General features: G+C 34.2%; 1 protein-coding gene across 1 annotated transcript in view; it reads right to left on the reverse strand.

Annotated features, from left to right (window-relative positions):
* The window catches only part of Lrp1b (LDL receptor related protein 1B), a 1,466,647-nt gene that overhangs the window by 596,176 nt on the left and 842,612 nt on the right, over positions 1-27,859 (reverse strand). The window contains 1 exon segment of the mRNA XM_042683428.1: positions 7,941-8,123. Coding sequence (XP_042539362.1) covers positions 7,941-8,123 — 183 coding nt within the window.

A 27,859-nucleotide genomic window follows, 5' to 3' on the forward strand; every position in this document is an offset into this window, starting at 1 on the left:
TGGGAAGGAGAATTAATGAATCATGAGAGTACATCCTTTCCTTCCAAGGAAAACACTTGCAACTCTATCAAGAATTTCAGGAGAACTATAGCCCTCTTCTTTTCCCATTCACTAATAAATTATTTTAATCTACTTTCCTAAAAATATTGTCTACAGAAAGTCCATGCTTAGCTCTTAATAATGATTTTCATGATGTTTTAAACAATTTTATTAATAGATGCCACAATTTAGAAAATATAGAACAGGGAAAAAATTTAACTGTATATTATAACCAAGTGAAAGAAACTAATATGAAAAGTTCATACACACAATTATTTAAGAACTATGACACTCATTCAAGAACAAAAACAAAAATATGTATACAATAAAAAGATTTTGATTATCAGAGACAAATGGGAAGATAAAAATGAGCAAGGAAACAACAGGATTTTAGAGCATCAAGGCTATTGAGCATGATGTTCGATCTGGGTACATATTTTTTATATATTTTCCACTATCCAGGGGATACTGAACAGTAGGAGTAAATCCCAGCATAAAATATAGCCTGTGCATAAAATGACAGGCACTGATAGTGAAAAACGTGCCATTTTTGTGCAGAATACTCATAGTGAGTGAGCTGGCATAAGAGATTGCAGTAGTATATATCTGAGACAAGCAGAGAAGGTCAGATAAGATGATGTTAAGCAAAATGAACCCCAAGATAAGGACTCAAGTGGTTTTTTCTTTCTTGCTATTGTTTCTAACATATTTGTAAGATGATTTCTTTGTTGCTTTGTATGTCCCTCCCCCATGGTATAACCCCGGTTTTCGCTGTATTTGATGTTGGTATAATTTCAGGAGGGGAAGGGAAAAAACAAATTGTTTAAATAGGGATACAGGTGGACCCATTGCAAGAATGAGATGTACAAGATGCTATGTTGAAAAACAAACTTTACAATTCAGGTGAGGGGAATGGGGGGTGGGAGGGGTGAGGGGGGAGTTTAATTGTGGAGATGGGAGGGAAGGGATGGTAGGGGAAAAACAAAGGAGGAGACAACAATACTGGATAAGAAATGTACTCATTACCTTGCTCATGTGATTGTAACCCCTCTGAACAGTATTTTCATGATAAAAACGTATTCAGAAAGAAAGAACCTTGTGCTTGCTGTTTAATATTGCTGTGATCTAAAAACTGCTAGAAAATAATAAAGTCTAGTAGTACTTACAGTCTTTACAATGGTTTAAATATGCAGCACTTCCCATTTTAGTCAGTTCAAAAGTGAAATGCATGCTGTAATTTATTTATTAGCCCATGAATATGGAGCATGATTTTAGTATCTATGTGCATGACATTAGCTCATTGTCTCATGCTGGACAAACATGAGAATGATTTGAAGGAAGAACCATGTGGCTCTTGGTTTCACAGTTTTCAGTCCATAGTCCTTGGGTCTTGTGATTCTGGACTCATTCATTGTACAGCAGATCATCATGATAGCAGGTACATGTGACAGAGCATGCTCACCTCATGACAGACATAAGCAGAAAGAATGCTTGTAATGTGGGCTTTCTTCTTTTCTCAAGAACCCATAAACTAGAGCCCTGGATCTGTGGGATATTCAGTGTAGGTCATTGTCACTGTTAATCCTGCCTGGAAACCTCTCACAGAGTCCAGTGTGTTTTGGCAAATTCCTAGGCATTTTTCCACTCAATCAAGTTGAAAAATCAACATTGTAGGCATTTGTTTAAATCTTGAGTTTTGTGTGTATAAAATGTGTGTTTTGTGTATGTGTGTGTGTGTGTGTGCATGTATACGTTTGCATGTGTATGTGTGCTGGTACTGGACCTTGAGCTCAGGGCCTTGCCACCCTCACAGGGATTTTTTAGCTCAATCATTTTTTGCTCAAGGCTGTTGGCCTGTCACTTGAGCCACACCTCCATTTCTAGCTCTTTGTTGGTTAATTTGGAGATAAGAATCTCAAAGATTTATCTGCCCAAGCTTGCTTCAAACTGAGATTCTTAAATCTCAGCACCAGATAAGGAAATGTTTTGATAAACACTCAATTATTTTAAAATTTGACAGGCTTTTTTGGAACTTAACTTGTGGTTAGCTTTATCTTTGTTTGTTTGTTTTTGGAAGCAGTGAGGTTTGAATTCAGAACCTTGCCTGCTAAGCAGGCACTTTACATTTGAGCTGTGCCTCTAGCACTTTTGCTCTGGTTATTTTTGAGTTAGGGTCAGTGCCAGCCTAGAACATAATCCCACTATTTACACTTCTGACTAAAACTGAGATTAGAGGCAGAAACCAGCATGCCCAGTTTCTATGTTATGATGAGAGGGACTTGAAAACCTTTTCTTCAGATTGGACTTTGATCTCCCCAATCAAAGCCTTGTGAGTAGTGATTTACTGTGACTGGTTTAGATTTGAAATTCTTTTGTCTCATTTTACTATGGATGTAAGAATATGTATATGTGCTGTTTTATATTACATATATTACATATATACATATCTATGATATATACATATCTATGATATATACAAATCTATTATACATATCTGTATATTATATAAATTATATATATATACTTCATATAATATATACATACATCATATGTGTGCATTATTTTCTTATTTTAGGTTTAATTTTTTTGATGATCCTGATATTCTTATTTCAAAGTTATTTTTAATTCAATTTAATAATCACAAGTAATATATTTTGTAATGGCTGATTTCATGGGCTGATTTTCCTAGAGATTACTTTCTTTGTGTATTTTAGAAGTTTGATTTGCAATTATCATGGTTGAGCGCCTTCAGTTTTCTCTCCATCTGTTTACTTATCCCTATCTATTGGTATCACACTTTCTAATTCAGTCCATCCCATTATTTCCAGAGCTCTGGGTTCAGAAATGGATATGTATCTGTTTGTTTTACTTCCCAATACTGAACTTTGAACATAAGGTGTTGCTCTTGTAGCTACTTCAGGTATATTCCTCAATCCTTTTACATTTAGCTTTTTTCTTAGATAGTATTTCATAGTTTATCCCCATGTGTCCCCAAGCAGAGATCCTCTTCCCTCACTTCTCAAGAAGGAGGAAGCACAGGCATACCAATCACCTTGCTGGCCTTGTTTGTGAGATGGGGTCATTAAGTTTTTCTCTGCTTCTCCCAGAGTCATAATCCTCTTGCTTCCACTTCTTCAGAAGCTGAGATTATTTGTGTGCACTACCAAACCTGGTGGAATCTGTTTTCCATGGGATTCTTTCACAAAGCTATTTTGTCCCATTTGATCTCTAACTCAGACAAAGGCTATTGGCTGTATTGCCATTCATGAATCATCCTCCTATCTCTTTAAGCATGTGACTCAAAAAAACTATTCCAGGCAGTACCTAGCAATTAAAATGCTTGTGCTATAGATATTGTCAGTTAAAAAATACATGGGCTTCCTTTCCAGTCTCTAGTGGAAAACTTGACTCAAATCTGCAGCTTCATGTGAGATAGATTTAATTCACATTAACCTTAAAATATGTTCTTTCTTGCTAACCTCTATATATAAACCCAGCCAGACACCTAGCCTCACTCAGCTCAACATTTGATACTGTACATTATTTCTGATCTTCAGAAGAAACTTTTGTTTCTTAACAAGTCAATTGCTCTAATTTTCTTTTTTGATATGTGACAATCATTTCTGTGTTTTTATCAGTAAGCAGAGGGTTCAAATTGTGAACTTAAAATCTCAACTCAATATGAATTCCCTTTATATTCATTCTTAAAGATGTTAGAGTGGCATATTGTGTGATGGAACTGTAATTGTTAAGTAGTTTCCAGAATGCCAGATAATGCCTTGTTTCTAATTTTTGTTATTAAAAACACAAGGCTTCATTGAATATATTTGTGCATATATAACTTGCCTTTATTCATCTTTCCATGAATTTCTAGAAGAGGGAAAGCAGGATCTAGTTTTCTTCTCAGTGCCTAAGAGGGAGCTATTTTCCTCATAACCTGGACATCATTTTGTAAGTTAAACAAGATCTGTTTTTTTTTTTCCTTTTTCCAATCTAAACTATATATTTCTGAGTTAACTTTACACATGAGGTGAGTTTGAAATTTCTTCCCCGGGCCCCTATCAAAAATGTAAGTACAATATTAGCTCTAGGATGTATGAGAGCAGTTATGGTTAGAATACAGTTCTTTGCTAAAGGCAGATTCTTTGAGATTATAAGTTCTTAAATGTTCCTGGGTTATATAGTTTTTTGTTGTTTTTTTTTTTTTTTTTTTTTTTGGTTCTCATGCTTTTCTCTATAGGGATTAAAAAATAACGCTATTAATTTGTTGACACTCGAATATTAACATATGGAAAATTATGTATAAAGAAAAGCCACTGTAATCAGTAAATGCTTATTTATTACCTTGGAAAGGTAATAAATAAAGCCAGCATTTGAAAGATATTTTATTTTATTTTTTTATTTTTGTTGGTCGTGGGGCTTGAACTCTGGGCCTAGGCACTGTCCCTCAGCTCTTCAGCTCAAGGCGAGCACTCTACCACTTGAGCTACAGCGCCACTTCCGGTTTTCTGGTGGTTTATTGGAGATAGGAGTCTCACGGTCTCTCCTGCCGGGGCTGGCTTTGAACCGCGATCCTCAGATCTCAGCCTCCTGAGTAGCTAGGATTACAGGCGTGAGCCACCAGCGCCCGGTTTGAAAGATATTTTAAAGCAAACATGAACTTTGAATTGAACATCATGAATAGTTTAAAGTCTTTATTTTTGTAAACCTGAGCATTTAATTAAACTATATTAAAGGATATAAAAAGGATTATGGTTATATACTTACTTTAATCTAGTGTTGGTGTTTGTGGTTTATTTCAGTGCCTTCAGTGTTTATCAAAATGTATTTTCAGTATGAATCTGTGCTTGTACTTTAGGACTCCTCCAAACTTCGATAGTTAAGTTATCTCATTTCATATTTCTCTCATCGAATGAGGCATCTTTTTAAACACAATTCTGGTTTTATGCACAAAATTGTAGATAACTTGAGAACAATTTGATAAAGCACCTGATGTCTTATTCACAGCTTCATTAAAGGTATAATTCAAATCTCCCCCAAAACAAAAAGGTATCTCTAAGAATCTGATTTTTCATAGATAATCATCCACCTTTGTCATAACTTAGATTGCGCTTAAATTGAGTAATATTTTTGAGATGTCTCCTATGAGTTCACTGTTATATATGAGATATAATTTGTAGCAACTGAAATTTTCTATTATTTTCTGAATCATAATTGTAAATGACTTTGCTGCTTATTTTCTATGTACAGAAAAATTAATTAGTATGTGCTAACATTAGAGCTGTTAGAACTTAAATATAAGGGACTATTGTTATGTGTGTGTGTGTGTGTTCGCGCGTGCACGCGCGCACCTTCACCAGTGCTTGAACTCAGGGTTTGGCACTCACTCAACTATTTTGCTCCTAGCTGGAACCCTACTACTTAAGCCATGACTCTAGTATAAAATTTTGCTGGCTAATTGGAAATCATTTCTTTAGGATATTTCTGCCCAAGGTGCCTCAAAGGTAGATTCTTCAGGTCTCAGCTTATGGCATTGAGGTGTGAGTTGCCTGTTCCTGTTTATGAAGATTTTTTAAAATTTATTACTTATAGTCTATTTTATTTATTCTTTTGTACTAGTCCTGGAGCTAGAATTCAGGTCCCTTACTTGTGGCTGATGATCTTAGACTTGAGCCATGCCTCCAGTTCAGGCTTTTCTCTGGCTAATTGGAGATAAGAGTCTCTTAGATTTGTCTTCCTAGGACTGAGAAAATCTTTTTAAATAGAGGTTTTAACATATAATTGTATTAAATTTGACACATAATTGTTTATATCTATGGGATACAATATATTTTGAGGTTTATGTGCAAAGTACAACAATCAGGAAAGAGTATTTTTCATATTCACTATCTCAAATATTTCTTTGTATTAAAAAAATCAGTATTTTGCTTATTAGCTATTTCAAAATGCACAGTATTGTTGTCAATATTGGTTACCTTACTAGGCTATAGAACATTAGTAGCTATTACGTGTGTCCACTTTCACAGGTACCCACAAATCAATGTATAATGAAACTCTACCTTTCTTTGCTTCTGGTAAACACTGTTCACAAAGGGTTTTATTGCTTAATTTTTCATAGAGTAATTACAGGCTGTCTTCATGATTACTTTGAACTATGGTGAATTGCAATAGTGTGCTCAACTAGTTTAAGCTAAGAATTTTCCACACCAATTTGTAATTTGTTTTAACAGACTTTTTCAGTTTCATATTCCGATTATTTGATGTATTTCAAGATTAATCTGATCAGACAAATGGCAAAAGCCTTTTAGTGGGCTTAATTACATGCAATGTGTTTTGAATTATGTTAATCTGAGTCAAATGACATTCAAAGTCACTTATTGACTAAAAGCATATTTAGGTAGTCAATAATTTGTTTCTTTAATAATATCTTATGTGTCCATCAAGATATATTGCAAAAAGATAACTTTTAAGCCATTAATTGTATGTCTTTTTAGTGAACATTCTCTAAATTGAGAATTTTCATGTAATGATTGAAGTTGTCATATAATTGTGGGTGCAAAAGTGTCATAGAAGCATTCATATATGTATACATAGACTATCTAATATCTATTTTTAAATTAAATTATTCATTGCAACAAATTCCTGTGTTTAGAAAAAATCAACACAATGCTTCTTTACATTCTTAGGTACACATGTCCCATGAGGTTCTAGGGGTTAATGACAACTGTGGAGGCTTTTCCCATATTGTTTGGGGATAAGAACATATGTGAATCATTAACAGCAAAGGGTTAAGCAATTCCAAATAATTTCAAATTAAGGAAATGATTCAAGAATATATCCAGAAATCTAAAGGAAAGTATTTCTGTGAGTTATCTGAATGATGACACTAACCAGTTTTTATAAAACAATGCAGTGCAACACAATAGTTAATTATATTCTATTTTTTCTTACTATAGTCTATATTATATTTTCACCACATAATCTGGTAGAAAGAAAAATAAGTTTGTTTATTACTGTCAAGAAGAACTCAATATACACAGGAAAACAAATACCTATAGTAACACAAAATGGAAAAGTTACAAGAAAATATCTTCTATCTATTTATTAGCTATTATGAAAAGTAATGGTGTAGTCTCAGTGACTCAAAATAAATCAGATATTTGAATGGTTACTGAGCCTTCATCATAATGGAATCAAGCAGCAGCATAATAGAATTTAGAAATTGGTATTTGTTTTTTGCTGAAGCCTGTACAGCTCTGCTTTTTATTTTTATTTTTTGTTTTTGGTTTGTCATCTTCATTTACATTTTAGTATAGGCTTTATATGCAGAATTAAATGCTGCTGTGGTTAAGCAGACACATCTGATTGGTTTTTTAAAAAAGTATTTTTATTTTCTTTAATTGTACAAAGGAGTTTCCGTTCAACAAAGCAGTTTTTGAATACAGTGCCTCTTGATCAATGGCACCCTTTTTAACATTTTCACCCATCCTTCCTATCCCACAGCTTCCCTTACTTAATTTTTAGACTATGTATTGAATTTTTTTGCCATCTGACAAAGCAATTTATGTATACAATGCAACTGTTTTTGACTGAAGTTCCAGACTGAATGCAAATTGGCTGGGTTCAAGACTCATCTCTGATATGCTGGCTCTGTGAACTTGCACAAGTTAAAAACCTCTCTGTGCCTCATGAGTTCTGGGAGATATCATTCATAGAATTCTGTGGGGCCCATGATGCTACTGAGTAGACATTTTCCATAAGTACCATTACAAGAAGAACGTGAGCAAATCTACCGAATATGTTAACACCTTTTTTCAAGATGACATACAAATTGAAGAAGAACCAAAGGGGTCTACAATCTACATGTCCAAAGAGAAGGTGCAGGCAAGGTTCTTGCTTACCTGTACGCTGACAGGAGAACTTGGTTTTGTGATCACACACTCGTATGGTCCCATTGCAGCCCTTTTCATCACTACCATCTTCACAGTCTTTCTCTCCATCACAACGCCACAAATCAGGAATGCAGTTTCCATCAGGGTGGCACTGAAACTCATTGCCATTACAACCAGCAGGAGAACGGATCTCTTCATTTGAAATGAAATAGGGAGAAGAAGAGAAAAACAGTGAACAAATTATTATCATCTATGATGATAATCTTTCTACTCTTTTCTTTGTTCAGATACTATTATGATGCTAGAGAGAATATGTGTTTTTGTGTTAGTTAATAGCTATGAAATTCTCCAGTATTTTCAAATGCATTTAGAAAACATTAGCAATTAGAAGAAATCATGTTTCTTGCCTTCCATTTAATTCCTGGATGTGCTAGGAAATTAGGAAAGAGCAAGTGAATTACCACATCAATATTTTATTATGGTTTTAATTAGTGAGTTAAGAATGAGATCTGTGAAGCACTTTTCTTTAACGTACATAAACAAAGTCTCACATCATACTGCTATTTGGTTGATGTATTTGGCATATCTTTGGGTAATTTATTTCAAATTAATAAGAAGTAACGAAAAACTATTACTGTTGTCTGCCTAACAAAAAGTTTGAAGATTAACAAATGAATAATTACTTCATCAGAATGTATGATTTCAATTCTAGAATCTCAACAATTATGCACAAGAATTTAATACTGCACTATACAGTTACATTAACTTGGTCAGAAATAAAAGACATTATTGTGTCAAATTTGTTAACTAAATATATTGGAAAATTCTTCCAATAGCTTCATTAAAAGTTAAAAATACAATGTTGGGAGATAATTGATAATATATATATACATATACGTGACAAAATATGTTTCTGTGTGTTCATATACATGTTGTAGGTTTCATAGCACAACAATTGAGTGATGTGATTATACTAATTATTTTATAGTTTATAGTAATATCTAATATTATTAAGCATACTAAACATCGTTTCCACATGCTCTTATAAAGTGTGTGTATTTTTTTATGCCAAAGTTGTTCTTTGACAGCACTGGGGTTTGAAGTCTTAGCCTGATATTTGCCAGACAGGCACTCTATCACTGAGCCAAACCTTCAGCCTATTTTGCTTTAGCTGATTTTCAAATATACTCTATATTTTTGGCCCAAGCAGTCTGGACCACAAGCCTCTGATTTTTTCCTTCTGAGTAGTTAGGATTCCAGGTGTTTGTGACTCCACACAGCAGAATCAAAATTATAATTTAACAAATTAATATTAGAAGTAACATTGCTATATCTAGGAATTTATCTACAATTTGTATATGAGAGCAATTCAAGTATAAATTGGAAGAAATTTGAAGCAAGTGGATATGAGTTACCTATTGCTTAAAGGTTTGGTTTTCTAGAGATTTTTAGTGATAAATTAAGGTTAGATTCACTGACTCAGTTAAATATACAGCTAATCAGACTAATGCAACCAAAGCAGCCATTTAGTACTCTGAGAACTTTATTTGTTCAACTATAAAATAAAGATAAATGCATTATTAAGAAGATTAAATTTGATTTATATAAATAGTTACTTTAATTATAAAATATTCTTGCTATTTTTGATAGTAAAATGGTTTTGTTTTGGACTAAGACTTTCAAGGACTTTATAATTTTAGGACAAAATTCTGCTTCTCTAGATCCATAATTCTTTAATAATAAATAAGCAAGAAAAATGTTCCCACTAAACCTGGGAGAAAGAAGTAGGAAAAAGAATTCCAATTCACAACTATGGGACAATTCGTTAAAAGCAACCACTAGTAAGAACATCCACAATATCATACCTGATTTTCAGAGAAAGTGTTACAGTTGGGGTAGGTTTTAAGCCCATTCTCAAATCAAGCTATTTCTCTAGTCATTCAAAAACATTCTAACTCTGGATATATCATGGTCATTATTACACAAAATATTTGGTGAATGCATACATTGATAATAGTCCTGAGCACAAACAGGAAATATCTATATGGATCATCATGTGATAATTTCCTAACATACATTTAGTAACTGAAAATTGTCTTAGACAGAAATATAGTTTATTTATTACAGTGGTCAAGAATTTAAGGCCAGTAACAAAAAAAGATATTGTAAACTCTCTACACTAAAAATATAACCTGGAAATGCTATGTTATTTCAGGATTGGGAAGAAGAAATTGAAAAATCAAATGGATTTCATGGTCTTATTAACTCTTTGAGTAATTCTGTGGTGAAGAATTCAACTTTTATGTATTAGTGGAATGATTTTTGGTAAATTTTTCATCTGTAGAACTTTTGTTATACATATATATACATTATATATTATGTATATTTAAATAAATAAAGCAAATCTTGTCTTATTTGACTCATAACCTACACTCTGAGCTAAATTTTTCTTTAGTAGTTTCAAATATCTAATAGAGAATGGAAGATGTAAGCTACTGATTTTTTTATGTTTTTTATTGTGAAAAATACTGTACAGAGAGGTTATAGTTACAAGAGCAAGGTAATGAGTACATTTCTTATCAAGCATTGTTGCCTCCTCCTTTGTTTTTCCCCTACCATCCCTGCCCTCCCACCTCCTCAACTACACTCCTCCCTCCCCCGTTCCTTCTTATCCCCTCCACCTAAATTATAATGTTCCTTTTTCAATTTCATATACATTCTATATAAGTTTGAAGACTGGAAACTATTATATTAAATCTGTCCCTCAAGATGTTTCATTTGGCCAACAAACTATTGGACATTTTCAAATGATATTTTCCTCTTACAAATCTGGATTCGTCAGTAACTTGAGAAGTAGAACAGTTCTTGGGATGCTAAACTTGATTCCAATAATTGCCTGTTTTATACCAGGGCAGGTTTAATGACAATAACGGTTTTTCCTTATAGCACAGACCACAAACAAATTTCATCATGTCTTCATTAGACTATAATATCATTTAAGTTCTCTCTCCTTCCTTTCCCTACCTTCCCTTCGCTCTTCTCTGCTTTGTTCCTTCCCTTCCTTTCTCCTTCACCTTTTCTTCCTACCCTCCTTCCTTTCCCTTTCTCCCTCTTCATTCCCTCCCTAACTTTCTTCTGTTCTTTTACTTCTCTTTCCCTCTATACCTTCAATTTCTTTTTTCCTTCATGAGGCTATATTCTCCTTTTGTTTTATCTCTAGAATACTTCCCTGCTTGGTTTGTGGACGATTGGGTAGGGCAATAGATAACTAAAGGTTGTTTTTGGCTTGTTCTCTTTTCACACTTCATTTCTAGGAATCCATTGGAAAGTTTTATTTATTTTACTTCAATAGTAATCCTAACTTTTATTCCCTTGGCAAATTGTTTCTTTTTTCTTCATAAATACTTCTATAGAAATATATTAATAATCCTATAACTAAACATATTTTTCATAGTTTCTTAGGGAGTAAGACCCAATTTATGGATACTTGTAAATAAAAATTTGTTTTAATTAATATCACCATGGTATTCATTCACACCAGTAATTTTTATGCCTTTTTGAATTACTTCTTAGCTAAATGCCTCTAATTTTTCAAGGGTATAATCAATATTATTTCTAGACATGATTCAAAAAATGGGTAAGTAAATGAATGAACAGAATAATTTAAGTGTAGAGGAGCAAACAATGTTTACATGAAAACTTTCCTAATTTCAGAAAAATTACACTAACCTTAATAAAGTTAAATCATATATATTGATTTTTACATTCCTTTCTTTTATATTTTTGGCTTCTGGGAATTTCTTAGTGTCATCAAAATGTCAATAATAATGGAACCAATTTCATATCTGGATAAATTATATAACTTTTTGGCCCAACAATCATCACAAATAACCAAATTACAAATAACCAAATTACAATAACTTACAAATAAGAATATGTCCTGGAGAAGGACATGTACTAGAGTGTATCCTGGAGAAGGAAATGTAATATGTCATTATGAATATAAAAACTTGCATAAAGAACCAATTGTCTTAATAATTTCTATACATATGATTTTAATGTTTAAATTTTTACATGTTACTAATATATAAGTCATTGTCTTGGTCAACATTCTTACCAACCTATATTACCTTTCTCTCTCTCTCTCTATATATATATTAACCTATATTGCCTTTCTATATGTATATATATATATATATATATATATATATATATTAATGTCCACTCACTTTATTAATGGCTCATTAACTTTAAAGAAAAAAAAAAACAATCAGGGATTGCCATAGTTTCAAATACTTCTAATCACAGCTATTCAAGAAATCTAGAGGGGCTGGGAAGGTGGCTCAGTGGTAGAGCGCTTGCCTTGCATGCCTGAGGCCCTGGGTTCGATTCCTCAGCACCACATAAGCAGAAAAGAAAAGCCGGAAGTGGGGCTGTGGCTCAAGTGGTAGAGCGCTAGCCTTGAGCTGAAGAGCTGAGGGACAGAGCTCAGACCCAGAGTTCAGGCCCCACGACCGGACCCAAAAAAAATTAAAAAAAAAAAAAAAGAAATCTAGATAATGCAGGTAGAGTTCAATGTCAGTCTCCACAAAAAAAAAAAAAAAAAAAAAGAAAGGTCACTCGTATAATCCTAGCTTCTTTTTTTTTTTTTGGTATATTGTCCTGTTTGAACTCTGGGCCTGGGCTCTATCCCTCAGCTCTTCAGCTCAAGGCTAGTGCTCTAACACTTGAGCCACAGCACCACTTTTGGTTTTCTGAGTAGTTTATTGGAGATAAAAGTATCTCAGGCTTTCATGCCAGAGCTGGCTATGAACCATTATCCTCAGTAGCCTCCTTAGTAGCTAGGATTACAGGCATGAGCCACCAATGCCTGGCTAATCGTAGCTTCTTGGGATGTGGACTTAAAGGAATTATAGTCCAATATATACCATTCCTAAGGAAATGGAAAGATTTGGAAAAAATATTAAATCAAGTAAGTAGAAAGTGAAATAGGTTGCATGATTTCCCATATTTATAGTAATTAGAATATTCCTATAAATCTGTAGGTAAACATACTAAATGGCAAAAAAAATGCACTTGGACATGACAAATTATACAGGTCTCTAGACATTCACACAATGAGACCAAAGGGCAATATTCTTAGGAAAGGAAAACTAAGCCACAATAGCTTTGGATAAAATCTCTTGTGTTTCTATCTTGGTGTTCATGTCGCTTAGCATCAGGTTATATGTACATAGCTTTTGACCTCTTCTGCTTGTCATACACATATAGTTGTTATTGCAGATAAGGGAAACCATGGGACCTATGTTCCTTTGAGTCAGGCTTATATCAATTATTATACTTTTTCCAAGTCTTTCCATTCCCTAACTAATTGGGCAATACCATTCTTTCTGATGGAGGCATAGAATTCCCTTACATATATATCACATTTTCTTGATCCATTCATCTACTGAGGGGTATCTGGCTTGGACTCTGATTACAAGTGGATATTCAGGAATATTTATCAAAATGAACTCTGGAAATGGAAAAAAAAGTTTTGTTTTTAAATTTTCTTTGTTCCTGTTTTTGTTTTCTTTTTCTTTTGTCTAATTTGTTCCTTAATCTGTTTTTGGGAAGGTGAGTAGGAGAACAGAAATGGTGGGACAAAGGATGAACAAGTTCTTCAGTGATACTCACTAGGAACTATGTTGAAAATGAACTATACAACTTGTGGATGGGGATGGGAGGGAAAAATTGAGAGAAACCAAGGTAAGAAGGGGTATTGTTCAAAAAGAAATGTACTCTTTATCTGACTTACATAACTGTGACCCTTCTGTGCATAACCTATCATAATAACTATAAGAAGGCATTGAAATAAAATAAAAGGAATTCTAATCTAACCTCTGCACTAAAAAAAAATGTGTGGGACTTTATCTTAAAATTAAACTAAAATAAAAAGAGATGGAGTGGTAGAGCATGACTCAAGTGGAAAACTGCCTGGAAACATAAGCCCCTAAGTTCAAACTGAAAACTCAGTACTTCCAAAAGAAAAAAGTAAACTATCTACAATACTATCTTTTATTCTAAGTCTGTAGATTCAGGAACTTTATGGTTATGTAATATAGTTATAAAACTTGTGAAATTATATGTAGTATCTTATACTTTTAAAAAAAAAACTGAATCAAGAGCTTACCTTGTCTCTCAAGGCAAAGTCTAAAAGGAATATTAACACTTAGATATCCCTGAGTTTTGTACCTTGCATGGATATGGTAGTTTGTTCAGCATTCATTGGATTGTATTAAAATTTAATGGAGACAAAGGTCATCAATATGTTATTTTATTTTGATGAAAAATAGAAAATAAATGAGTAAAACAAAGTGCTAATTCAGAGCATTCCATTTTACTGAAACAAATAGTACTAATTTTCTTGTAGTTATGCAGATTATAAGTAGTAGAGTTAGGTTGTCAACAAACACAATTTCTCCTAGAGTCTGCTTCCTTTATGATTATATCATTACTTGCTTCCTGAAAGGATTTTCTTATGTGTAGTTCTGGAATGAAAATATGTTAGTTCATGTAATTATCAAGAAGAGTCAGGGATTTTTTTAATATTTGAATTATTACTTTTAATTTTTATTTTTTTATATATTTATTTTCTAATAAATGTTAACATTCATTTTGTTCTTGTAAAATCATGGTGCAATCTTTCATGGAAAGATCAGTAATCTCGGGCTGGGAAAGTGGCTCAGTGGTAGAGTGCTTGCCTTGCATGCATGAGGTCCTGGGTTCGATTCCTCAGCACCACATAAGCAGAAAAAAAAGCTGGAAGTGGCACTGTGGCTCAAGTGATAGAGCGCTAGCCTTAAGCTGAAGAGCTGAGGGACAGCGCCCAGGCCCAGAGTTCAGGCCCTACGACCGGACCCTCCCCCTCAAAAAAAAAAAACTCAATAATCTCTAAATTACATGAGGATGTCTCACCTTCCTATGATTATGTCTATAGTTATATGACAGTCAAGGAAAAAGGAAAGAGCCAAGGAATCAGAAAATTTAGGCAATTGTAATCAAAATGTAGTTAGCAGTAGAGAACTCACATATTTATTTCATTATCTTTTTCTGTGTATGTTTGCAGATATGATTTCTGCTCATGAGTCATGTCTCTGGTCTGGCTTTTTGATGGTTAACTGGAGATGAGAAACTCTTTGACTTTTCTTTCCAACTGTGATCTTAAGATCTCTCTATCTGCTGGGTAGCACAGGTTATAGACCTGGCTCACTACTTTAAACTTAGGATATCGGACTACATGAGTCCATGATCTGCTTTTCAATGTTCTTATTGCAATACGTGAAATTATTTTTTAGGCAGTAGAACAGAGATGAAACATTATAGAGACATTACTGCCTTATATAAGAGGAAACAAAAGTATGTAGACATTGACTAAATGCATCAAACTACTCTAGTTTAACTAGAACGTAATACATGCTACAAAAAAATGTATCAGAATAATGTCAAGGAGTAGCAGAGAATAACAGAAACAAACACATTCCAAATATCTGGGTCTTAAATTAGAAATGATGTAAATGATGATTCTTGTTTCACATCCATTGTGGATGACTTGGTGTGCTATCCCCACTGTGGTCCCAAGAGAATCCAAACTAAGTGACAATGGACTCCTGGAATGCTTGTGCTTACTAGGCATGAGGTAAAGAACATAAGTAGATGGAGTGATGTCTGCCATGAACAGAATATGCATAACTTATTACAGATCATAGGTGAAATTTGATTTCATAAGTTCAATCTAAATAGGTTGCTTTCACCTAAACTGCAAATGTCCTAGGAGTACAAAAATACCACATGCCAGAAAAGTACCTAACTGGGAATATATTGTGAATGTCATGAATGATTGTCATAAAAAAATCGAAGTTATAATGAACATATCTAGAAGGGGGAAAGAAGTTGACCTCTGAAATGAATCCAACATCATAAAAGGAGAACAAAAATGAAGGCAAAACTATATGCAGAGAGAATAGCAAGTGAAAAGTAGGAAATAACTTTAATGAAAGAAAAAAATGTTAGAGAGAGAAAGAAGAAATTGAAAAAGGGAGGTTATAAAATTGATCTGAGAAGATAGAGGCATGGTTTTGGGGAGCTTTATTAAGAACTGTGGTAATGTAATCTCAAGTTGTATCAGTGTATCTGAAGCTTGAAACAAAGCAATGTTACTGATGTATCCTATAGTGTTTTAAGTTTTCTAGTTTGATTTGATTTTATTTGATTTGACTTTTGGCTACTATGAGGAAAAATTGCTATTATGGAGTATGAGTAGATTTAGAGAGTCTGGATAAATGAATTTTGCTGGGGCCAGCATACACAATGAAAAGTAAAAACAAACACCATGAAAACATTACAAGCAGGAATGGGAGAAACTCTAGGGCTCATGGCACAGGCTAAAACTGTCTTAATAAATACCCAGAAACACAACAAATCATACAAATGTTGGACAAATGGGATTGTATGAAACTACAGAGCTTCTGCATGGCAAAGGACTTAACAAGCAAGATCAATAGAAAACCCATGGATTGGGAGAAGGTCTTCACTAGCCATACAACAGACAAGGGTCTCATATCTAAAATATACTTAGAACTCAAAAAATTGAATCCCCCAACAACAAATCCTCAAAGAAACAACCACCCAATAAATAAATGGGTTGAAGACTTAAGAAGAGACTTGTTTGAAGAGAAAGTAAGAATGGTCAGGAGACACACGAAGAAATGCTCAACTTCTCTGGCCATAAAATAAATTCAAATCAAAACAATATTGAGATTCCACCTCATCCCAGTTAGTATGGCTATAATCAAGAAATCGAACAACAACAGATGCTAGAGGGAATGTGGCCAAAAGGGAACCCTACTTCATTGTTGGTGGGAGAGCAAACTTGTTCAACCACTTTCGAAAGCAGTATGGAGGTTCCTGAAGAGACTACACATGGGAAGGACATACAAAGCAACAAAGAAATCATCTTATAAATATGTTAGAAACAATCGCAAGAAAGAAAAAAAACATTTGAATACTATCATTGTATTTGATGTTGGTATAATTTGTGGAGGGGAAGGGCAAAAACAAACTGTTTTAATAGGGATACAGGTGTACCATTGCAACAATGAGATGTAAAAGTCATCTGTTGAAAAAAACGAACTTTACAACTTTGGCCGGAGGGGGGGAGAGGCTGCAGGAGGGGGGAGGATGGGGGGGGATGGGAAGGGATGGGAAGGGCTGGGAAGTGGAAATAAAAGAGGAGGCAACAATGCTTGATAAAAAATATACTCATCACCTTACCCATGTAATTGTAACCCCTCTGTGTGGTATTTTCACAATTAAAAAAAAAAGATGAAAAAAAAAAAAAAGACTACACAAGGAACTCCCCGATGACCCAGTAATACCACTTTTGGACAGTTACCCAAATGTCTACAAACAAGACCATACTAAGGCTACTAGGCCAACTATGTTAATTGAAACATTATGCACCATAGCTAAGTTATGGAATCAAGCCAGATGCCCCTCAATAGACGAATGGCTCAAGAAAATGTGATATATATCTATGTATATATATTTATATATATATTATGCATATATATATATATAGAGAGAGAGAGAATTCTATGCCTCCATCAGAAAGAATGGCATCATCCAATTAGTTAGGGAATGGAAAGACTTGGAAAAAGTATACTAATTGATGTAAGCCTGACTCAAAGAAACCATGAGACATAGGTCTCATGGTTTCCCTTATCTGCAATAACAACTATATGTCTGTGACAAGCAGAAGAGGTCAAAAGCTATGTACATACAACCTGATGCTAAGCAAAATGAACACCAAGATAGAGACACAAGAGCTTTTATCTTTCTTGTTGTTCTTAGTAATGAACTTATATTGTACAATGTGGGTTTTTTTTTTGTTTCTTTGTATGTTCTTCCCCCATGGCACAACCTCTTTTGTCACTGTATTTGATTTTAGTGTCCTGCATCTTGTATATACATTTTTCTAATTTGAGGAGGGTAAGGGAAAAAACAAAATGCTGAAGCAAGGATACAGGTTGACCCATTGTAACAATAGATGTAAAATACACTATGTTGAAAATGAACTTTGCAGCTTTGCATGGGGGATGTTGGGGAGGGAGGAGTTGGGGAGGAGGGGGAAGAAAAGGATGGTAGGAGAAAACAAAGGAGGGGTAACAATGCTGGATAAGAAATGGACTCATTACCTTGCTCTTGTAACCCCTCTGTACAGTATCTTTACAATAAAAAACATATTTAATTTAAAAAATTCTGAGCAAAAGTAGCTGAATATAAAAAAATGTGTGTAGTGTGAGAATGGAGAAGGTGGTAAAGAAAGATGAGCAAGGTGGCCAGCCTCAAGACTGACAATCTTGTTAATGCTAAATGGTTTACACACAGCCATGAAGAATGCCCACAAAGAATACTACATAGACTTCCAAGTTACATTCTGATTTGATCAGATACAGAGTCTATAGAGACCACTTTATGAGCATTTACATAACTGATGAGGGAGAGGAGATGCCAAAGAATCTTACGGTTTCCAAGTTATGTTTATCATCGTGCATTATATGTGTTTTATATTTGCATTAAATAAAAAGGGAGATATACACATTTATGAGTCTATTTCATCTTCATGAACTCAGCTGATATTAAAATCAAATACACAAACATAGATACATATATTTACATTTTCATTTTGCTTCTTTCCCCTTTCTCACTCTCACTTATAATTTTAGAACACAGAACTCCCACAATCTTTTTTTCCCCTGTTTTTCTGTCTCTGTCTCTGTCTTTCTCTCCCTCTGTCTCTCTTCATCCCTCTCTATCCCTCTCTGCTCTCTCTCTCTCTCTCTGTCTCTGTCCCTGTCTCTGCTTTGTCTCTTTCTCTCTCTCACACACACACTTGAGTGTGTATCAGTATTTAGGAATATTGACCTCTTTAGCTAGAAAATATTTTAAAGAAAGTCATGCAGTTTACCTCCTTTTAACTTTCTTGTCAGAAGAAAACCATGTTTTGTTAACAATTTTTGGTTTTCCTCTGAACGGAGAGCTGCCTTCCTTTGTGATGACCATTTCAACCTGTGTTCCTGGCCTCTGTTTCTCCCCAGAGCCCCAGTTTCCTAGCCTCTGGGTCTGTCATACAATCTATCTGTGTAATATGACTTGTCCCAAAGGAGTGCTGAAATGATGACTATGTTTATATGTATATGCTCCTGCTGTTTTACTGTTATGTTTTTATGTTGCTAATGCTGGTTATATTTTTAACTAATAGAATTTTATTGTGCTTTTGCCCTGGAGCTATTTAAACCAAGCATACAATTTGGGAAATCTAATAAATAAATAAATGCAGAGCCCTGGAGGAAATGTGGCAACTGATAGTTGGAATTTATCCAATAGTTAAATGATTTTTCTATGACTAAATACTTGCTGTTGAAAGACTGGTAACTCTACAGGACTGAAAGAATATTTTCCCTTAGTTTCTTAAAAAATGAAAATGAACATTTCTGTGCACACACATATCAGAAACACACACACACACACACATACACACACACTGCTAAAATTTCCCCCAAGGAGGTAGCTAATATGGGTTCACAAATCTGATGAGTGATTCAAACTGTGACATTAGTTTAGGGGATAATTTTTATTGCTTTAGTAGATTTTATGCCTTAACCTTGCCTTCATTTTACAGTGCTTTGCAGAGTAAAGAGCATTATATGTTGCATGTGCAAAAGGACCCTACATTTCATATGGCAGTCATGTGTCTATTAGTCCTACTCTGCTCCTAGACTTTTAGTAACTATTATATATCAGTAATTTCTACACCTAAGACAGCTATTTACTCCAGATTGATTTTTGGGACATTTTCTCAAGGTTTACTCCTGAGTAGATTATATGACAGCTATCAACGGACTAATAGCATTCACTGAAAGATTGTGGACATTACCTTTGTTTATACCAATGTGAGAATATTTTTAATTTCCTCCCACGAAGGGAAGGAGGAGGTTCTCATCACTTTCTAGAAAGCTAAAGGCAAATGCTTCTTGTTAAAACCTGTGTCTTACACCTTAGTTTAATTGACAAAACCTCTGTGCTGCTCTTTCCCCAATGATGCAGGACACATTTCCAAGGACATGCTGCCTACTCACGACACGATGCTCACAGCTTTGAACCAGTCATAAGGACAAATCTAGGCCCTCCCTAAACACACTGCCTTCCAGGTGGAAGTGGAGGTCCAAACATGCCTCACCAGTGTGTGTCCGTGGAAGCCTCTGTCTTCAACTTTCTTGATTTCTGTTTAAGGGAAGGCAGAGCACCAATGACAACAAAGTATGCTGTCATGAAGAATGCTGATACTACTGAATATTATATATTAGGAAAGAAGTGAAATTGTTGGTGTGACATACAAACATATTTTGCTCAAGGTTTGGGGCTGCAAATAAGAAGCCAGTGTTTTCACAAATACCAATGCAGACCTCAAATAAATGTTCTCACAGAAAGCGAGCAATCTGGTCATTGTGGCATTGGGATATAATGTTTAAGGGAAGAGTCAAAACTGTATGGAAATAAGGGCATACTTCTTGGCAATTCAAAGATGATCTGAAGGAATGTTAACATAAATACAAGGAACTTCAGGAAAACAGCAAAATTTCCCTTATTTCTTTAGTCTCAAATAAAGCATGTCTACTCTTCCATTATCAATGAGTAACTGATTATTTTGTAGCTTACTCATGTTCTTTGTGTCTATTTTGTTATTTGGTTGATATTTTGTTATTGCTGAATGTCTAAGATTGTACTAATTCCATAATGATTAGCTACATTGTAAGAATGGAAAACCACAGTTTAGTGAATATGGAAATTAGTTGACTCTTGCCAATATTATCTTGTAGCAGTGAAAGAAAGCAGGGCAATTGTGAGGATCTTCATCTAAATTCTCATTTTAGTTACTAAGTATACCTTTAAACTAGACATTTCTGTTTATAGTAAATTCTCATACTTATTCTTTCAGTATAAAAAACTAAAATTTATCCAAAAATAAGTGTGGACAATAATTGACATCTTTCTGTTGTATTAAGTACTTTATAAATATTTATTTTTATAAATTACATTTCTCTGATTCCCTTTAATGTTTTCAATAAACACATTTCTGGAAACACTATAGATTTCACCAAGCTTGCTTTGTGATTAATTGATTGAAAAAATCTTTTGTGTTCCTTATTGTTGAAACAAAGTGCTTTTGTTTTTGTTTTGTTTTTGTTTTTGTTTTGTTTTGTTTTTAGTAACAAGGTTTAAATGACCTTTCAAAAACTATTTTATCCTGGAAAACAAAAGAGGTTTCCTATGGATAAAATCCATTAATAATTAACATTGTTTTGATATCTCAGTATTACATTCTCCAAAGAAAATAAATCAATCCGTGAGAAAATAAAATTAAGCCTGACAATTTACATTTCATTGAAAATAGATACTAGTCCTCTTGACAATTAGTCAGAGCTTAAAATTACATTTAAATTATGTTTAGTGAAGGAACAATCAACACTTTCATTAAATATGTAGAGTCAAGACAATGGGATAAAAGAATGTGTGATTCTAAAGAATTCAAAACACTCTTGTTAATTCTCCAAATTCTAAATCAACATTTTAATTAATAAGAATTATTATTATAGCTGGGTTTTCTTTTTTGATTTATCTTGTTTTATTTGTTTGTGTGCTTGGTTTAGTAATATATATATATATTGAAATAAATTCTCGGAAATGTTGGAGTATGTGACTTCAGCTCTGACTCCAAATATGTCTCCTCATAAATGCAATAAAAACATTGTCATATTTCTTTCTTTCTTTCTTTCTTTCTTTCTTTCTTTCTTTCTTTCTTTCTTTCTTTCTTTCTTTCTTTCTTTCTTTCTTTCCTGTCTTCCTTCCTTCCTCCCTCCCTCCCTCCCTCCCTCTCCCTCTCTCTTCCTTCCTTCCTTCCTTCCTTCCTTCCTTCCTTTCTTTCTTTCTTTCTTTCTTTCTTTCTTTCTTTCTTTCTTTCTTTCTTTCTTTCTTCTTTCTTTCTTTCCTTTCTTTCTTTCTTTCTTTCTTTCTTTCTTTCTTTCTTTCTTTCTGTCCTAGGGCTTGAACTCAGGGCCTGGGCACTGTCCCTGAACTTCTTTTGCTCAAGGCTGGCACTGTACCACTTGAGCCATTCTGTTTATGTGGTACTGAGGACTCAAATCCAGGACTTCATGCATGCTAGGCAAGCACTCTAGCACTAAGCCATATTCCCAGCCTTGGTAGCATCTTTCTGATGTAGCTAGTTTGGAACTCTGCAGTCTGTTGCAACCTTACAACTTCTAGGGCAAGGCTTGAAAGTCAAATTTTGGTCAATATTGTGTATTCACACAACAACGTTTATGAATTTTCCAAACCCCATTTTCAAGCAAAAAAAATATGTTCCTGAAACAGCTAGGATTCAGTTGGTGTCATACTCCTCTCCAAATAGAGAACAACCTATGCTGTAACAGCAAATTGTTGCCATGGACCTCTGAGTTGCAAAAATTAATGATCACTAGAGCCTTTCCTATTATTGAAAGTCCTTCTCTCTTCAGTTGAAGTGACTTCCATAAAATTTCAAGGGCTGGTTCTTTCTTCCCATATTGACTTTTCTCTTCTCCATTTCTTAGACAAATGTTAAAAGCTAGGACATTCAAAGGCCATCTTTGCAGAGAACTTTAAACAGCTATCATGGATGCCCAAAGAAAACTAGAAGCATCTTTTTTTTTTTTTTTTTGTTTGTTTGTTTGTTTTTGTTGGTCATGGGACTTGAACTCTGGGCCTGGGCGCTGTCCCTCAGCTCTTCAGCTCAAGGCGAGCGCTCTACCACTTGAGCTACTGCGCCACTTCCGGTTTTCTGGTGGTTTATTGGAGATAGGAGTCTCACAGTCTCTCCTGCCCGGGCTGGCTTTGAACCGTGATCCTCAGATCTCAGCCTCCTGAGTAGCTAGGATTACAGGCGTGAGCCACCAGCGCCCGGCTAGAAGCATCTTTGAGGTGTGTGTGTGTGTGTGTGTGTGTGTGTGCGTGTGTTAATGATGAGTGAATCAAAGTCCTCCAAAAAGATACGTGTAAAGAAAATATCTGAGAACTAGAACTCAGAATAGTATTTGATTAAGACAGCATTTAACAACAGTAATATAAAGAGTCTGGTTTCATTTCCATAATCACCACATTACCTAGTTTTTAACAAACGATTACAACATACATATTGAAAAAAGAGAATAAGGTACTTTCAAGCAAAAAATAATAATAAACCAAGAGAAGCTGTCCTTTACAAAGACCTAATGGTGGGTATGCTGAAAAAGACTTCAAATCAGTCATCTTTCAGAATTATTAGAAGATGTGGAGAAAGTCAACAGAACAATATCTGAACAAATGGAAATTATAATAAAGGCTGAGAAAAATTAATAAAATGGACTTTTTTTTAAAAGTGCCTGCAATAAACAAGTCATTAATTGTGTTTCACATCCACAAGAAAAGAAATGAAGTACTTATACAATAAGAAATTAAAAATCTCATGCTAAGAAATAGAAAGAAAATAGATTAAGGTAAATGAGCAGGAGCTAAGGAGACTGTGATTTGCCATCACAAGGATCAGAAAAAGTTTTCCAAAGGGAAAAAGAGATGGTGTGTGAGTTAGAAAGAATGAATGGGAAAAAAGAATAGAATCATAAAATTTCTTCGTGTACATGTGTGATATTTGCTTGATCAATTCATCCACTAAGAGGAATCTGGGTTGACTCCATATCTTGACTATGGTAAGCAATGATGCAGTTGACATGGATGTGCTGGTGGTTTTAATGTGGTCTTCTTTTTGGTCTGTTGGATAAATGTTCAGGAGTAGAGTTGCTGCGTCATAAGGAAGCTCTAGGTTTATTTTTCTGAGGAACCTTGTAGTTGAACAAGTTTATTTTCCCATCACCAGTGTAGTAGTGTTCCCTTTTGGCCACATCCTCCTCAGCATCTCTTATTACTTGTTTGTGTGGTAATGACCCTTCAAATGTGGGTGAGGTGGAATTTCAATGTCATTTTGATTTGCATTTCTTTTATGGCCAGAGATGTTGAACATTTCTTCATATGTTGGTGCTTCAATCAGAAAGAACAATATTGTACCATTCATAAAGAAATGGAAAGACTTGGAAAAAATTATATTAAGTGAGGTAAGTCAGACCCCCCAATAAAACATGTTGCATGAGTTCCCTCATTTGAGGTAAATAGAATGTGCTTATAAATCTACAAGTAAACAATGGATGATAAAGGGCAAAAACATTACACATGAAAATGATAAATTATACAGGACTCTAAAAATGCACATAATAGGACCAAAGGAAGATATTCTTAGTAGAGGATCAATAGCATTGTGCATGTGATCACATAAAATGGTGTTTACCAATATGAACACCAATACAATCACCCCTTAATAAGTAGGTAAAGACTTAAAGAGAGACTTCTCTGGAGAGGAAATAAGAATGGCCAATAGACACATGAAGAAATGTTCAAAATTCCTGGACACAAAAGAAAGGCAAATCAAAACCACATTGAGATTCTACCTCATCCAAGTTAGAATGGGCATTAACAAGAAAACAAATAATAACAGAAGTTAGCAGGGATGTGGCCAAAAGGGAAAGCTACTACACTGATGATGGTAAACTTGTTGAACTACTCTGAAAAGTAGTATGGAGTTTCCTTAAAAACGAAACAAAAAATTCCTCTTTGATCCAGCAATCCTACTCCTATGCATTTACTCAAATGTTCACAAACCAGCTCAAACTAAAGCTTTCAGCACAACCTGTTTTTCACAGCATTATGAACCATAGTTAAGATATAGAACCAACCCATATGCCCCTCAGTAGATGAATGGATCAAGAAAATGTGACACATGCTGGGAAGATGGCTCAGTGGTAGGGCGGTTACCTCGGATGCCTGAGGCCCTTGGTTCAATTCCTCAGCACCACATAAGCAAAAAGAAAATAGCTGGCTCAAGTGGTAGAGTGCTAGCCTTGAGCTGAAGAGCTGAGGGACAGCGACCAGGCCCAGAGTTCAGGCCTCAGGACTGGACCCCCCCCCCCCCCAAAAAAAAGAAAATGTGGCACGTATACAAAATAGAATTCTGTGTTTCCATTAGAAAGAATGGTATCGCCCCATTCTTAAGGAAATGGAAAGATTTGGGAAAAAATAATAATAAATGAAGTAAGCCAGACCCTTAAAAACATAGGCTGCCTGGTTTTGCTCATTTGTAACAATTAGCATGTGTCTAGTATAGGCCTAGAAGAGGATCAATACATATGTATATATGAACATACAAAGTGATTCTAATTGAAACGAACTCCAAGTTATGGAAACAAGAGATTATTCTGTTCTGTTTGTTTGTTTGTTTTTGATTTTTAATGTACTGTATGAAGTTATTTATTTTGCCCTTTTCCTCTTTTGGCTTATTGCCTGTGGTCACTGTTTTTTTTTTTTTTAAGTACCCATATTTTGCATATACATTTATCTGATTTGGGGAAGGGAAGGGGAATAAGAAAATTGTGAGACAAAGGACAAAGGATGAACCAATGCAACATTGATACTTACAAGACATTATGTTGGAAATGAGCTTTACAACTTTACAACACTCCCCTCCCCGGCCCTGTTAGGGGTTGGGAAAGTGGGAGAAAACAAGAGAGGGGGTGGCATTGTTCGACAAGAGATGTAGTCACTTTATGTATGTAACTGTAACCCCTCTGTATATCACTTTCACAATAAAATTCAATTAAAAATAAAAAAATTGTTATTTGCTTTTCTTTTTCTTCTGCTGCTGTTTGTTTGATTTCTTTATCTTTTGTGTTCTATGTAAGTTTATCTGGAAGGGGAAGCACAGAAATGTTGAGAAAAAAGGTGAACAACTAACCTAGATATCACCTAGGTGATACTCACTAGATACTATGTGGAAAATGAACTGTAGAACTTGGGCAGGAAGGAGATGGGGAGGGAAAACTGGGAAAAATGAGGGAAAAGGTGGCATTGTTTAAAAAGACATATGTTCATTATCCAACTTATGTAAATATAACCCTTCTTGTACATCACATTTACAATAAAAAAGAGAAAAAGAGGAAAAAATATAATGGAAGAATTCAATGGACATACTACAAACTTAAGAAAAGTAAGGAAAGAGGTTTGGGAGGGGTGCTTCAGAAGAATCTTGAAAGAGGTGACACTGATCAAAATGCACTGTACTTGTACTGCTTTGTTAAGTGGTAAATCCTTTGTACTATTACGAAAAGGTGGTAGGGTTATTCAGACAGGAATAAAGAAGAAATAATTAATGGAAACTTTCCAAATTTGATGCATGTTATGAATATACACATTCAAAAAATGCAAAAAATGAAAAACAAAACAAACAAAAAAACACCCCAGAACTCAGAGAACCATATAGAGACATAATCTGTCAAAAGTACCAAGTGCTATATTGAAAGTGGCAAGAGAGAAATAATTTTAGTAGCTTAGTCATCAGAAATTAAAAACATAGTAAAAGGGCTAAATAAAAATAAACAAAAAGACCATCAAAGTGCTAAATTAAGTAATTTTTTCATTCTAAAGTGAGGAAGTTAGACAGATCTATCCAGATGAACATCAGCTGAAGGATTGCATTGCTACTAGACCAGCATTTTGAGGCATCTTCCAGAGAGTCTTACAAGTTGACAAAAGGGACACTAGACAGTAGGTCAAAGCTGTATGAAGAAATAAAGATTTCAAGGCAATAAACAAGTGCCCAAGTATAATGCATAGTATTACCTTAACAGTAGGTTGTAACAGTATTTTTAATTTGTGCATGATGTGGTGATGATCATGTTTTTATTAGCATATATTTCTTGTCCAAGAAGAGGTTTTATGATGACATTTCCCTATCATGTATAAAATGTCCCTATCCAAACTTCTCCCTTCATTCATTATTGCCTCACAACCACTCCTTAAAGCAATATCAGCAGATTTTTTTTTCTTACATACTTGAAAACAAGTTATTTCTACCATGTTTTCCTTCCTTCACCTTCTTCGTGAGCCCTTCTTCCTTGAACTCTTACTGATCCTTCAGTTTGTTTTACTTTAATTTATATTTTACAAAAACAATAGTGGAAAATTTAGGGTTAGTATAACTTTGTTGTATAACTCACACTTTGTTTAGGATATAGTATAACACTAATGGATTTAAGATAACTAGTCATTGGGAAATTAAAAAAAAAAACAAAGCTCTTACTTTGTGATGTTAACAATTGAAAGAGAATAGATATATGAATGATCAGAGGACTTCTGTTATAATTTTAACTGCTATAAACCTAAATTTGAGTTTTATGAATAAACTGTTAAGTACAGTTGCCATGAAAACCAAAATAATGATAGATGCATAATGTACACGAAATGAGAAAAAAATTGAAATGTTTTATCATTTTAAAAAATTATTCACATGTAAAATGCTAGCCATGTTGTAATTAAAGGACAATTGCATAATGCACAGAGAAAAATAAAGCAAAATGGTGAAATTGCTACCTCTCATAAAGTTTTTAAAATATAAAATGTGTACATCCTATACAAAATGCACAAACTTTGAGTTGTTATGTTAAGTAAAATAAAATAAAGAAGAAAAATATCATATCAATTACATGAAAAATTTAAGAATAAGTACAAACAGAGATAGAAAGAAAAATGGAAAAAAGGAAGAAAGCAACGTTACCTGTATGGATAAAGTTCAGGTTTGCAAGATGAAATGTATTCAGAGATATGTAAATATACTAAATATTGCTGAAATTTACAATTAAAATATTTAAAGCAGTAAATTTCTATATAATTTCTTCCAATAAAAAAATTTTCATTGAAAACTACCTATA

This window comes from Dipodomys spectabilis, unplaced genomic scaffold (genome assembly GCF_019054845.1).
Source record: "Dipodomys spectabilis isolate Male_0828 unplaced genomic scaffold, ASM1905484v1 ptg000081l, whole genome shotgun sequence".
NCBI lineage: Eukaryota > Metazoa > Chordata > Mammalia > Rodentia > Heteromyidae > Dipodomys > Dipodomys spectabilis.